The sequence below is a fragment of the Balaenoptera musculus genome, chromosome 13 (genome assembly GCF_009873245.2).
Source record: "Balaenoptera musculus isolate JJ_BM4_2016_0621 chromosome 13, mBalMus1.pri.v3, whole genome shotgun sequence".
NCBI classification, from domain to species: Eukaryota; Metazoa; Chordata; class Mammalia; order Artiodactyla; family Balaenopteridae; genus Balaenoptera; species Balaenoptera musculus.
The window spans coordinates 30,933,476-30,946,994 of NC_045797.1; the positions used below are offsets into that span (position 1 = coordinate 30,933,476).

A 13,519-nucleotide genomic window follows, 5' to 3' on the forward strand; every position below is an offset into this window, starting at 1 on the left:
TAAGGTAAGCACCTCTCTTGAAGTCTTATAGCTGCCTTCTGTAATCCCTGCACCCTCTTTAGCTGCGGCTGAGAATCTTATTACCCTGATCTGTGTGGTGGATGTGGGCCTGTGGTGGAGAAGTGTCTCGAGTCGTGCTCTCTGCCCTCTATCTTAAATTTACACTCCATTTGTTCAACTACACGGTGAAAGTGGTTAACATCTTTAAAGGGACAAATCCTTTCAGGCTTCGATTTTTGATCTCATGATCAAGAAGCCCTGATTTAAATGCTTCTCACCTGCAAATAAGCCCTTTTATAGGCATAGATGCCTAAAACGTGGTTCTGTCTATGTGAGGCATAGTGGTTCATTGCGTTGCCTTTAGATTTGTGTTGGTCATAGGCTTTGAGGATCTGGGCTGGCTCTTCTCAACCAGTTGTGCTTGACTGGATTATGTGGTAGGCCTCTGACCTGTTTCTTCAGTCCGGTCTGGAAAGGTCATCTTGCTACCTGGCAAAGAAAGCTGACTGCTCCCATCTGGTGGCAGTTATCTCAAGTTGCCGCATCACCAACCTGCTTCTAAAGACTTGCCTCATTCTTTAGTGGTGCCATGCATCACAGAACTGCAGGAACTAGTCATTCCCAACTTTTGTTCTGCAAGACTGTCAGGTGTGTCCTTATTATCTAAATGAGTGTTGCATAGTTTTCACTAAGATAAGTGAAGTGGAAAGAACATTTTTTAGATAATCAGGACAGTGAAACTGGTCCAGGTTCTGCCCATAACTAGCCATGGGATCCTAAGCCTCACTTGTTTCCTCCCCCCATAAAGCAAAATGCTTGGACTAAGGCTCTCTAGAAACACTACTGGTGCAAAGTCTGTAGTTCTGTGCTTTTTTTTTTAATTCAAAATGTCTGTAAAATGAAAACCCACTTGTATTATTCACAAAACAATTATGACTATACATAGAAATTTTATATTATCATTTTCCCCACTTTTATTTTATTTTTTTTCATTTTCCCCAATTTTAATTGCTAAGACACATCATGAATTTAATGGCTTTTGGGGGGGAAAAAGGAAGACAAATACTACTGCATTAAATATACATATTTATTACAAGAAAATTCTGATATCCTAAAAATTAAAATGTAAAAAATATGCATCTTAGAATTGCGGAGATTTTTTTTGCATGTGTAATTAGACCTCTACTTGTCAATGCATGCTAGGATTTTAAAAATCTTCAATAGTCAATACTCAAAATTGTAGAATTAAATTGACAGTTGAGCAGTATGAGTGGACTTTAAAGTATCATAAGAAAATGGAAAATGTTATTGAGGTACAAGCTTAGAGACATGACAGCTGAAATGAAAGATTGTATGGGAAACTTTAGTGTTTATCTGAGTACTGAAGAGCACAATGACAGGAAGTATACAAACATGTAGTCTCTGATAAATCATTATCAACATGCACTTTTGGAACATTTGAGCCCATTAAACAATTTTTTTTTTAACACAGAATTATGTGTGTATTTTATGAAAACGTGCAACAGTGCTTTATGATTAAAGCTCTCTTTGGTTGCATGGTAGAGAATCTGACTCAAGTTCATTTGAAAAAGAACAGTTATTTTAAAGATACAACAGGAAATACCTTGAACATCAACAGACAGGTACTGGAGGGCTGCTGGGTCTCAGAGGATTTAGAGTGGAATGGTTGGGACCCAAGTCTTATATCTCAGGTCCGAGGTCTCTATAATCACTGCTAATTACCTTGTATCAATTTTGCGCGTGGCTGCTTGCCCCAGTACTATGCCATGACCTCAGCTCAAGTTCCTGTACTGCTGACTTCTCTCTGTGTTCAGCTCCATCCAATTAGACATAACCTCCGTGCAAAGAATAGCCTAGCAATTTTTTTCCACTACGCAGGGTCAGTGCGCAGGATAGTTCAAGCTAAATTATGCAGGTGTGTGAGCGGGCAGATGGACTGTGTCTGATATAACTGCTGCTTTTCCCAAAGCCTTCAACTTTGATAGCTTTACTGCACCTTATCTACCCAAACCCCTCTTAACAGTGGCACTGAATGCCTCATACAGTGTTTGGGGAGTGAGGTCAAGGTTAGGAGCTCTAAGAATTTGTGGAACGCTAAGGCGTAACCAATTTAGAGCACTGAAGAATTTCTGTTGGAGTTATAGTAACTTCTTTTAATGAATTATGAACTGTCTTTTAGAGAAGGGTTAGTGCAGACATTAAAAACTCTGCCCAGGGGGCTTCCCTGGTGGCGCAGTGGTTGAGAATCTGCCTGCCAATGCAGGGGACACGGGTTCGAGCCCTGGTCTGGGAAGATCCCGCATGCCGCGGAGCGGCTGGGCCTGTGCACCACAACTACTGAGCCTGCGCGTCTGGAGCCTGTGCTCCGCAACAAGAGAGACCGCGATAGTGAGAGGCCCGCGCACCGCGATGAGGAGTGGCCCCCGCTCGCCACCAACTAGAGAAAGCCCTCGCACAGAAACGAAGACCCAACACAACCAAAAATAAATAAATAAATAAATAAATTACAAAAAAAAAAAAAAAAAACCTCTTCCAGTAATCGTCATACTTGCCTGGTGTCTGCTGTGTAGAATAGTACTTTCCTAACTATGTCTGTGTCTTCTCAACAGCCCATGAGGTAGGGAGGGCAGGAGGAATCCTCAGAGTGCATTGTTGATTTGAGTTGGGGGATGGGGTGAGGAAGGATGAGAAAAAAGGAAGAGAAGGAGATTCTTGAAATTAATTGCCAACTATTCATAGAGCAATTATTGAAATAATTTCCGAGCCTCTCTGTTTAAGTGTTGGACTTATGTTTTTTTAAAGAAGTCTTTGGTTGAATCTAATCTCTTTGAACCTCTGTTTTCTTCAGCTAGTAATTGTTGTCTTAAAGGGAAAAAATGTCACCCAGCCTCACAGGATTGTGGTATGAATTAAACAAGAGCTCAGAGTGCCTAGGAGAGCAGTTGGAATGTAGTTGGTTCTTTTTTTTCATCCGTTCATTCATCTGTTTATCTGTAGTTTCTTTGGAAGATAATTACTGTTCTTCCTTTTTTTTTCTTTTTTTTTTAGATAGATGTTTAGGAACAATTTTTCTTTCTTTTTTCTTTTTACTTAAATGACCTCATATCCTTTTTTTTTGAATTTTATTTATTTATTTTTTATACAGCAGGTTCTTATTAGTTATCTACTTTATATGTATTAGTGTATACGTGTCAATCCCAATCTCCCAATTCATCCCATCACCACCTCCCCCGCCCATTTCCCCCCTGGTGTCCATACATTTGTTCTCTACCTGTGCCTCTATTTCTGCCTTGCAAACTGAAGGAACAATTTTTCTGACTTGCTACCCAATCCCACATGTGATACCTTTGAGTCCCCAGAATCTTAAGAAACTTTTCTATGCCAGGTCAGCCCTAGGCCTAGCTGATGATGACATCAGTACCACTAACAGTGACATCAAACTATAGCCACCGTGGTCATTTGATTGACTTTTTAAACATGACTCAAAAGAGCTTGTATGTGTGTTTCTCTCACAGGTGGATTTGCTATCGTGTTTCTGGTGAGGACAAGCAATGGGATGAAATGTGCCTTGAAACGCATGTTTGTCAACAATGAGCATGATCTCCAGGTGTGCAAGAGAGAAATACAGATAATGGTAAGGTTGCCCCTCAGACTTGGGACTGCTTGTTTAAAAGGGGGAGAGGGACTGTGCCCTCTCATAAGAAAGCCAATGGGGGCGTCTTCCCTTCCCTGAGATGGCAGAGAGGCCTTGCACAAAATGGGAGGGAACAGCCATGGGGTGTAGGGCGCTGCTCCTGCCTTGGTCACTCTTAGTTAGAGAGTTGAAGAGAAAGGAGCACAGTGAGAGAACCGACCAGTTTTCAGGTCAGAGAAATAGTTTGAGGCATTGGGGAAAATTTACTTAACAACTTGGTTCCCAGAATTAACTATGGAGATCCTGGCTTCCCAACGAACCTCCTCTTTCCATCTTATCATCTATCAGCTACCAGTCCTAGTTTTCAACCCTCTCAAGCCCTTCAGCATTCCGTGAACATATCCTTCCACACCTTTATATTTCATACACGTAGTTCTTTTCCCCGGAATGCTTTTCCCTTTTTTTTTTTTTTTTTTGCCTAGAAACTGCTTACTCATACATACTCTATGATCCCATTTATAAAAGTCTAAGAACAAGCAAAAGTGATCTGTGGTAATAGAGATCAGAAAGTGGGCGTCTGGGTGTGGAAAATTCACTAGAAAGGGGTATGTGGGAACTTCCTAGGCCATGGAAATTGTTCTGTATCTTGTTTTGGGTAGTGGTTATGGCTACACCATTGTCTGAACTCAGTTGGACACCTTAAGATCTGTGCATTTTATTATATATTAATTATATCTCACATCTTAAAAACTTAATAAGTTTTCAAGATCTAGGTTCATATTGTGTTTAAAGAAAGAGACCCTATCTGTTAGATATATGATGAAATATTTGTGGATGAATAATATAATTCTTGAAATTAAACGAGTGGATTTAGAAGAGAAACAAGATTGGTGATGAGTTGATTACTGTACAAGCAGGGTGATGGGTATATGGGAGTTGGTTGGAGTTGTCTCTTTCACTTCTGTTAGACATTATACATTTAAGAAATTTCGATAGTCTTTTTGTTTCCCCAGTACTTTTATTTATGCCAATTATATTGCTTACCTTGTTATTTTATAAGTGATGCTGCCTTTAGAAAGTGAGTTATTTAAAATCAGAAACTTTGTATTCCAGTACACTGCCTGACATAGAGTAAATACTTAAACTTTGGATGAAATGAATGTATGAATAATGGTCATAGCAGATGCAGATGTTCACCTAGAGGTGATGACTCCTTTGTGCCCTACATTTTAATACTCTTGTTTTTTTAAAATTTTATTTTATTTATTTATACAGTAGGTTCTTATTAGTTATCTATTTTATACATATTAGCATATATATATATGTCAATCCCAATCTCCCAATTCATCCCCCTCCCCGCCCCCGCTTTCCCAGTGCTCTTGCTAAGAGCAGGGAGAGGCCAAAAAAATGGTGAGGGTGGCATTGTAGGGATTCCACCAGGCTTTGCTTGCCCTGGTGGGGTTGCCCTTTCAGTGGCTACTTAGAGTAACAAGTTGTACAACTCAGGATTTTAGAGAGCCTGGTACTATGTAGATTCCAGAAGGCTGCAACTATTTGGGAAGGAATAAGTTGGTAGAAATAAGTGTTGCTGTCATCATTGCAAAACAGACAAAAAACCCCCAAGGCTTATATGCATACAGTCAGGGCCACGTGGAACTGTCTGCAAGGCACCAGCGTCCTCCCTCTCCCCTGCCACTCCGCTCCAAACAGCTGTGCTCACTGTATTTCCCTTCCTCCACCCAGTGTTTTCGGGATGCTATTCCTCCTCCTCCTCCCACCTTGCCTCTTCCTTGCTCAGCTCTCACACTCCATTTGCTGTCTTTGCTTCCGCTCTTTCCTCTGCCTGGAATGCCTTTCTCATTCATTTTCTGGTGTTAGAAGAGTAATCCCACTCTTTAACTTTCTCCCTCTCATTCAGAAACGTGTTTGGAGGGCTTTCTTTGTGCTGGGCAGGTGCTGGAGTAAAGGAACTAAGAAGACGTGGGCCCCTTTGGAGCTCACAAATTAATGGACCTGATTAGGAATTAAATTACATGATTCAAGTTCTGGCCCAGCCATGTATTAGCTGCGAGAGTTTTGTTTTTTAGTTTGTTTTTTCAAAACTTAAATACCCAAATAGTTGAACTAAGCTTATTACAAAAAACATCAAGCAATTCCCTGAGGGGGCCTCCTATGCCATTGCAAGGTCCCAGAGGCCACCACTTTTAGTGGATTCATTTGATATATTTCTAAATAGCAGACTGATATTGCGAATTCTTTTTTCCCCCTCCATTTTAGGCGTTACATACTATGGAAAGTAAAAAGTTAAGTCTCTTTCATCCCCTGTATGCCCTTCACTCTAAATACTTGCATTATTCTCATCTCCCATTCTGCCACAATAGCAGTAAGTTTGGCAATATGTTAGTTATATTAGTATTAGTTTTTACATTGTTATGTAAGAAAACGTTATTTTTGCTAAATCTTCTAAGTGGACTCTGATTACTATTCCTTTCTTACATAATTCTCTTTTCACTGGAATTAATAATCGTCTTGTTTTCTAGGTTTTTTAAATCTAAGTTTTCTGTGTACTTTTGTGCAACTTAATTTCAAACTCTCCCCAAGTTGTTTAAATCATTTAAAAATACTTTTGAACAGAGTTAGTATTCTGTCTGTTTTATCTTCTTGAAGAAATCTCTCTCAGTCTTCAGACTTGATGGAATATAGGTTGGTTGCTCTCTAGGGCTCATTTACGTCTTATCGTGGGATTTTCTAGCTATTCTGTTTGCTTCTCTTTCTCGTTAGATTTGTTGACTCCTCTTTTTGCTCTTCTTTCTCCTTTTTGTGGAACTTACCCTCCAGGAGCTTCCTGATGTGCGGTAGGTAAATTTTTGAGAACTTGCAGGTCTGGAAATGTCTTCATTTTACACTCACACACGTGATAGTTTGCATATAAAATTCTGGATTGGAAATCATTTCATTAGATACGTGAAAGCATTGCTGTACTGTATTTTAGCTTTCATTGCTGAGCTTTGGGAAGTCTGAAGTCATTCTAATACCTGGTCCTTTGGCTGCGACCCATTTTTTCTCCCCAGAAATTTATAAATTCTTCTTTGTTTACAGTGTTATGAAATTTGTTTATGATATACCTTGGTATGTGCATTTTTTATTTATTTTAGTTGTTTGGTGGTCTCATTTAATCTAGAAACTCATATCCTTATGTGGGGGGAATTTTAGTTTGTCTCATTTGATGATTTCCTTTTCTGTCTTCCTTCACTATCAGTATTTGGATGTTAGTTATCCTGAACTTATATTCTAATTTTTTGTTTTCTTCCTTTTTTTTTCATGTCTTTGTCTTTTCCCTCTACATTCCAGCAGATTTTCTCAGCTTTATATTCAACCATCCTGTTGAATTTTTATATATCAGGTTAATTTCTAAGACCTTCTTGTTGGTTTTGTTTTGTTTTGTTTTGGATTTTGAGGAAATCCAGTTTATTCGTTTTTCCTTTTGTGAATTGTGTTTTTGGTGTCGTTTCTAAGAACTCTTTGCCTAGCTCTCCATTCCAAAGATTTTCTCTTATTTTTTTTTCTATAAGTTTTACATTTTGCATTTAAGTCTGTGACCCATTTTGAGTTAACTTTATGTAAGGCATGAGACTTAGGTTGAAGAACATTTTGTTTCTTGTGGGTGTCCATTTGTTGAAAAGGCTATCTTTCCTCCATTGAATATTTTTGTCAAAAATCAGTTGGGCCTATTTGTGATGGTTGATCTCCAGACCTTTCTCTATTCTCTGTTCTGTCCCATCAATCTATGTGTCTGTCCCTCTACCAACACCACACAGCCTTGATTACTGTAGCTTTATAATGTCTTGAAATCAGACTGATTCCTCCTACTTCTTTTTTTCCCAAAATTATTTTTTTAACTATTCTAGTTCTTTTGTCTTTTCATATAAATTTTAGAATAATCTTATCTATATCTACAGAATGTCTTACTATAATTTTGGTAGGAATTTCATTAAACTGTTATATCAGTTTGGGGAGAAATGGCCTCTTTTCTCTGTTTAGTCTTCCAGTAAATGAACATGGCACCTCTCTCCATTTATTTACATCTTTGATTTCTTTTGTCAGCACTGTGTAGTTTTCAGCATATGGGCCTTGTACATGTTCTTAGATTTATACCTAAGTTTTTGTTTTTGTTTTGAGTGACTATAAATGGTATTGGGTAATTAATTTTGGTGCCCATATTTTTATTGCTGGGATGTAGAAAATCAATTGATTTTTCTGTGTTTATTTTGTATCTTATAACCTTGCTGACCTTGTTTACTAGTTCTGGGAATTTTTTTCTCGATTCTTTAGGATGTTCTATATAGACCACCATGTCATCTGCAAATAGAAGCAGTTTTATTTTTTCCTTTCTGATCTGTTTCCCTTTAACTTCCTTCTCTAATGTGATTGCACTTCTCTCTCACTTATTTATTTATTCAGTCATTTATTTATATCAGTTTGGACTTATGCATATTAATTTTGTCCTTTTTTTTTTCCCCCTTTAACCTATTTGCTATCTTTGGTTCATACTGGGTAATTCCTATTGTTTTATCTTTCAGTTCACTGGTTCTTTCCTTTGTCCCTTCCATTCTGCTGATGAGCCCATCCATTGTACTTTTTACTTCCGTTATTGTATTTTCAGTTCAAAAATTTCCATTTGGTTCTTCTTTAGGTTTTCTGGGTTTTTGATGACACTTCCTGTTTCTTTGCTGAGGCTTTCCATTTGTTAATTTATTTCAAGCATCGCCATAATTGCTGGTTTAAGCATTTTTTGTCACAACTGCTTTAAAATCATAGCTGGATGATTCTGTCTTTTTGGTCATCTTCATTTTGGCATCTATCGATTGCTGGGTTTTTTTTTCCATGTACTTTGAGTTCTTCCCAGTTCTTGGTCTGACGAACTATATAAACACTTTCATATTGTGTTATAGATTCTGGATCTTATGTAAACCTTCTGTTTTAACTGGTTTCTGCTCTGGCAGGGGATTGACGGGTTTGGGGAGTGCCCTCTTGTTACTACTAGGTGGGGATAGAAGTTCAGGTTTCCATGGGGCCTCTGTTTTTACCCCAGAAGGTGAAAGTTCACCTTCTCATTATTACTGGATTGGGGTGAAAATTCCAGTTTCCCGTTAGGCTTCCACTGATCCTTCCCTGGCTGGGAAGTAGGAGTGCCTTGCTACTGCTCCCCACGTGGCTTCAGTTGACACCATGGTGGTGGGAGTTGGCCTTGTTACCACTTGGTGGTTGTGGAAGTCTTGACTCTCCACTTGACCTCCTCTCACGGCACCTCAGAGATGAAGGTCTTGACTCCCTACTCAGCCCTCTCTGACATTCCCCACCCTGAAGGGTAGGTTGGAGTGATTTGTTGCAGACTCATGAGAATGGAAGTCTAGGCTCTCCACTTGGCCTTTGCTGCCATGACTGGGGCGGAGCTGCAGGTTTTTTCTGTGGTTTTTTGGCTGGAATAGAGCAGTTAGTTTCCGTGGGTTCTGTCTTACTGGCTTGCCCCTTTTCTGGGTCTGACTGGAGAGAGCAGGCTTTCATTGGGCTTTTCTGTGTTTTTGTCTGCGCCCATCGGTGTTTTCAGTTTGCTGGCTTCTTCAGTTTTCGGTCTGGGAAACATGAGGCAAAAAGAAAACCCAGACAGCCCACCACCATGTTGTTCCTTTGGTCCCAAAGTTCCTAGCCAGTCTGCCTTCTTCTCCTCACCTTTCAGATACTCATTATTATGTCTGTTTTATATATAACGTACAAGGTATTCAGGTGTACTTAGCAGGAGGAATAGGGAAAAGTACATCTACTTCATCTTCCCAGAAGCAGAAGCTTTCTGTTTATGCCTTTTAAAAAATAAACACTTTACATCATTTAGTAAGGCTTTTGAAGGAAGCAGAGATAGATGCATGTGTTCAACTTACTTTTTAAAAACAATTTGCTACTATTTTTAATCAAAAGTCCCTGTGCAATGTTTTTAAACCGTGCTAGGCTCAGACTTCTGTCAAATAGAGGCCATAACCCCAGCTCTACCTCTCAGAGTTTGTAAGAGTTATGTGTGTATAATACATATTATTTGAATTTGCTTGAAAAAACATTGGCAGGATGAGAGAAAGAGAGAGGAAAGGCAGAAGGGAAGAAGGGGAAGAAAGAGGGAGGGTTCCCTATAGGGGATGAGGACTGGAGTTGAAAATACTTGTCTACTATGTTTTGCTTTTTGAATGTTAATATGTTACTTATTTTTTTAATTAAATTTTAAGCTGTTTTATAGTCACTTAGATGAGTGAGCAGGGATCCAAAGAGACTTCTGGTTGAGTAAGAACAAGCCATGTCCTATCAACATCATGTCCTCTCTTGGGCAGGTTTTTGGATAGGGAGCTCAGGGGAGTGCCATAGATCCAGTGACTGTGGACTGTAGATCCAGTGACTGTGGACTGTATCATTTGGGTAAGGTCACTCACCAGAGATCTGTGAGCAAGATGGAGAGTCTAGGCTGGATGCTAGGTGTAATTGCTACTGTTTATAATGGCTTCTGGTCAATGATTTGCTATTAATTTGAAGGGAACTTTCTAAGAAAAAAGCACTGCAGCTTACTGTTAACTTTATGTTATTTTACATTTAATAAACGACTTGGTTAAAGAAATAGAAGACACATTTACCTCTTATGTGCCTAATATAAAGTTGGAAGATATAACAACTGCATTGGATGATAGAATCAGGATCCAAAATGATCCTTAAAATTAGAGCAATGGACTGATTCTAATGAGATGAAATAGCAAGGTAAGGTCATATGCTTGGATTTTTATTTTCTTCTAATCAACTTTACAAGCACAGTTCTGGGAAGGTAGAGATTAAAAGCAGCACAAGTAGAAAAAGACTTAAGCATTTTAGTGGTCAGTTAACTTGATATGAGTGTGTAGTATGATGTGGCTGCCAAAAGAAAAAAGAATGTAATTTTTACCTGAATTAATAGAAGGTGATATTGCTGGTCTACTCTGCAGGAGTCAGACCAGGCCTGGAGTATTTCATTCATTTCCTGGGGCCATTCTTACAAAAAGGACATCGACAAAGGAAAGCGTTTAAACGTGGGAGCAGCCAAAATGGTGGTGTGACTAAAAACCATGTCAAAGAAAGTGGGTCTGTTTAACCCAGAGAAGAAAAAAACATAGAGTCTAAATAATAATATTTCAATTGTTTGGAAAGTGAAAAAATAGACTAGGCTTATTTTTTTCTGAAGAGGGCAGTCTAGAATCAGGAGGTGGAAGTTTTTAGCTGGATGTAAAGGAGATCAACAGGAAGGGCTGTCTGCAGATGGGCTGAGGGCCCAAGGAAATGACATTAATCTAAGCAAACTTCTTGTCAAAAGGCCATAGCAGGGACTCATGCATGGGCTGCCTGGCTGCTCTAGATCAGTGCTACTCAAAGGATCTTGTTTTCTTTTTCTTTTTCCCCCTTGTGTGTTTGTTTATGTTATTTTCCCCCCAGCTTGTCATACTACTTTTCTTCATAAATTGAGATGATTCATCCTTTTAAATATAAATATAATTTAAACATAATTCAGTGATTTTTTTATTCACAAGGTCATTCACCCATCATCGTTTATCAAATTCCAGAATATTTCTTTCATCACCCCAAAATGAAACCTCACACCCATTAGCAGTCACTCCCCCTCCTCCCTTGCCCCAGTCCCTGGCAACCATTAATCTGCCTTCTGTTGCCTATTCTGGACATATCTTATAAATGGGCTCATACAGTAAGCTCTTGTGTCTGACATCTTTCACTTAGCATAATATTTTCAAGGTTTATCCATGTTGTAGCATGTATGAGTACTTATTCCTTTTCATGGCTGCATAATGTTCCATTGTCTGGATATACCGCGTTTTGTTTATCCTGATGGACATTTGGGGTTTTTTTTTTTTCACTCTTTGGCTATTATGAATAATGCTGTTATGGACGTCTGTGTACAAGCTTTTGTGAACATAATGTTTCATTTCTCTTGGGTATATACTTAGGGGTGAAATTGCAAGGTAAGATGGTAACTCTACTTTTTGAGAAAATGCCAAAGTATTTTCTGTAGAAGCTGCACTATTTACATTCCTACCAGCAGTGTATGAAGGTTCCAATCTCTGTATACTTGCTGACGTTTTTTATTGTTTCTTTTTTTGATTATAGCCATTCCAGTGGTTATGAAGTGATAATCTCATTATGGTTTTGATTTGCATTTTCCTGGTGATTAATGGTGTTGAGCATCTTTCCATGTGCTTATCATATGCTCTTTGGAAAAATGTCTATTCTGATCCTTTGCCAATTTTTATATTGGGTTGTCTTTTTATTGTTGAGTTTTAAGAGTTCTTTATATAGACTGGACACTGGATTCTGTTTTTTTGGCCATGCCACGTGGCTTGTGGGATTTTGGTTCCCCGACCAGGGATCGAACCTGTGCCCCCTGCAGTGGAAGCACGGAATCCTAACCACTGGACCTCCAGGGAATTCCCATGGATACTGGATTCTTATCAGATGTATGATTTGTAGATCGTTCTTTGCATTTTCTTTTCACTTTCTTGATAGTGTCCTTTGAAGCACAAAAGTTTTTAATTTTGATGAAGCGAAGTTTATCTATTTTTTCTTTGACTGCTTGTGCTTTAGGTGTCATATCTAAGAACCATTGCCTAATCCAACATCATGAAGATTTGCATATGTATTTTCTTTGAGGAGTTTTTAGATTTGTGGTCCATTTTTGTTACTGAACTCAAGTTCAACTGCTCACTGCTCAAAAGCCAATAATCAAGAGGCAAGTGTCAATAGAAAGGGAAGGTGCTTTAATCAGAAAAAGCCAGCAATCTGGGGAGAACGTGGACTCATGTCCCGAGACCAACTCCGAAGATTCTGCTCAGCCATGACAGTTTTTTTTTTTTTTTTTTTTTGGCTGCGTTGGGTCTTCGTTGCTAAGCACGGACTTTCTCTTGTTGCAGTGAGCAGAGGCTACTCTTCATTGCGGTGCGTGGGCTTCTCATTGCGGTGGCTTCTCTTGTTGCGGATCATGGGCTCTAGGCACGTGGGCTTCAGTAGTTGCAGCACGCAGGCTCAGTAGTTGTGGCTCGTGGGCTCTAGAGCACAGGCTCAGAAGTTGTGGCACGTGGGCTTAGTTGCTCCGCAGCATGTGGGATCTTCCCGGACCAGGGCTCGAACCTGTGTCCCCTGCATTGGCAGGCGGATTCTTAACCACTGCACCACCAGGGAAGTCCCCATGAGGGTTTTTAAAGAGAAAATGGTGAGGGGAAGAATCTCAGTGAATCCTCAAGGCAGGAGGTTGGGTTCTGCATCATTCTCCATTGCATGCAGGCTGGCTGACTCTCTCTTCAGATGTTATCTTGCCCGTATGATCTGCCTGCAGGATCGCTAAGGGGACTGTTGGGGGTAAAGAGCTGGTCATTCTTTACTTAATTCTTCATTCTTACTTCTTTTTACTTAGGAAAAGAATCAACAGGTTAATTAAGTTCTTTCAAGGTTGGAAGGGAACAGAAATGGGCAAACAGGAAAGGGGCAAAAGAGCTGCTTTCAAATCCCCACTGTCTAACATCATTCCATTTCTATGGGATTGGGGGTGAAGGTCTATCTTCTGTAACTTCTTCATGCTGACATAGGGTGCCGTATTCTCAGAGTGGAAGATGTCAACATGGGTCTGTAGCATCTCTTTGCTGACAATTTTAGTTGGCCGCTTACATATTATAGGCAGAGCAAGCTACAGTTATTTTGATGCCCACAGAGATATAGATTATTATGAGCAGTAATGTTAATCCCATTCTCTTTGAGCCCAGTTCTCGGAGGTGTGCTAGCCACAGATTCAGTACT

General features: G+C 39.4%; 1 protein-coding gene across 12 annotated transcripts in view; it reads left to right on the forward strand.

The window, feature by feature from the left end:
• The window catches only part of AAK1 (AP2 associated kinase 1), a 167,723-nt gene that overhangs the window by 67,279 nt on the left and 86,925 nt on the right, over positions 1–13,519 (forward strand). For all 12 annotated transcript variants that reach the window (XM_036873744.1, XM_036873746.1, XM_036873745.1 and 9 more), the window contains exon 3: positions 3,537–3,655. In XM_036873744.1, the coding sequence (XP_036729639.1) occupies positions 3,537–3,655 (119 nt within the window). The remainder of the gene's footprint in view (positions 1–3,536; positions 3,656–13,519) is intronic.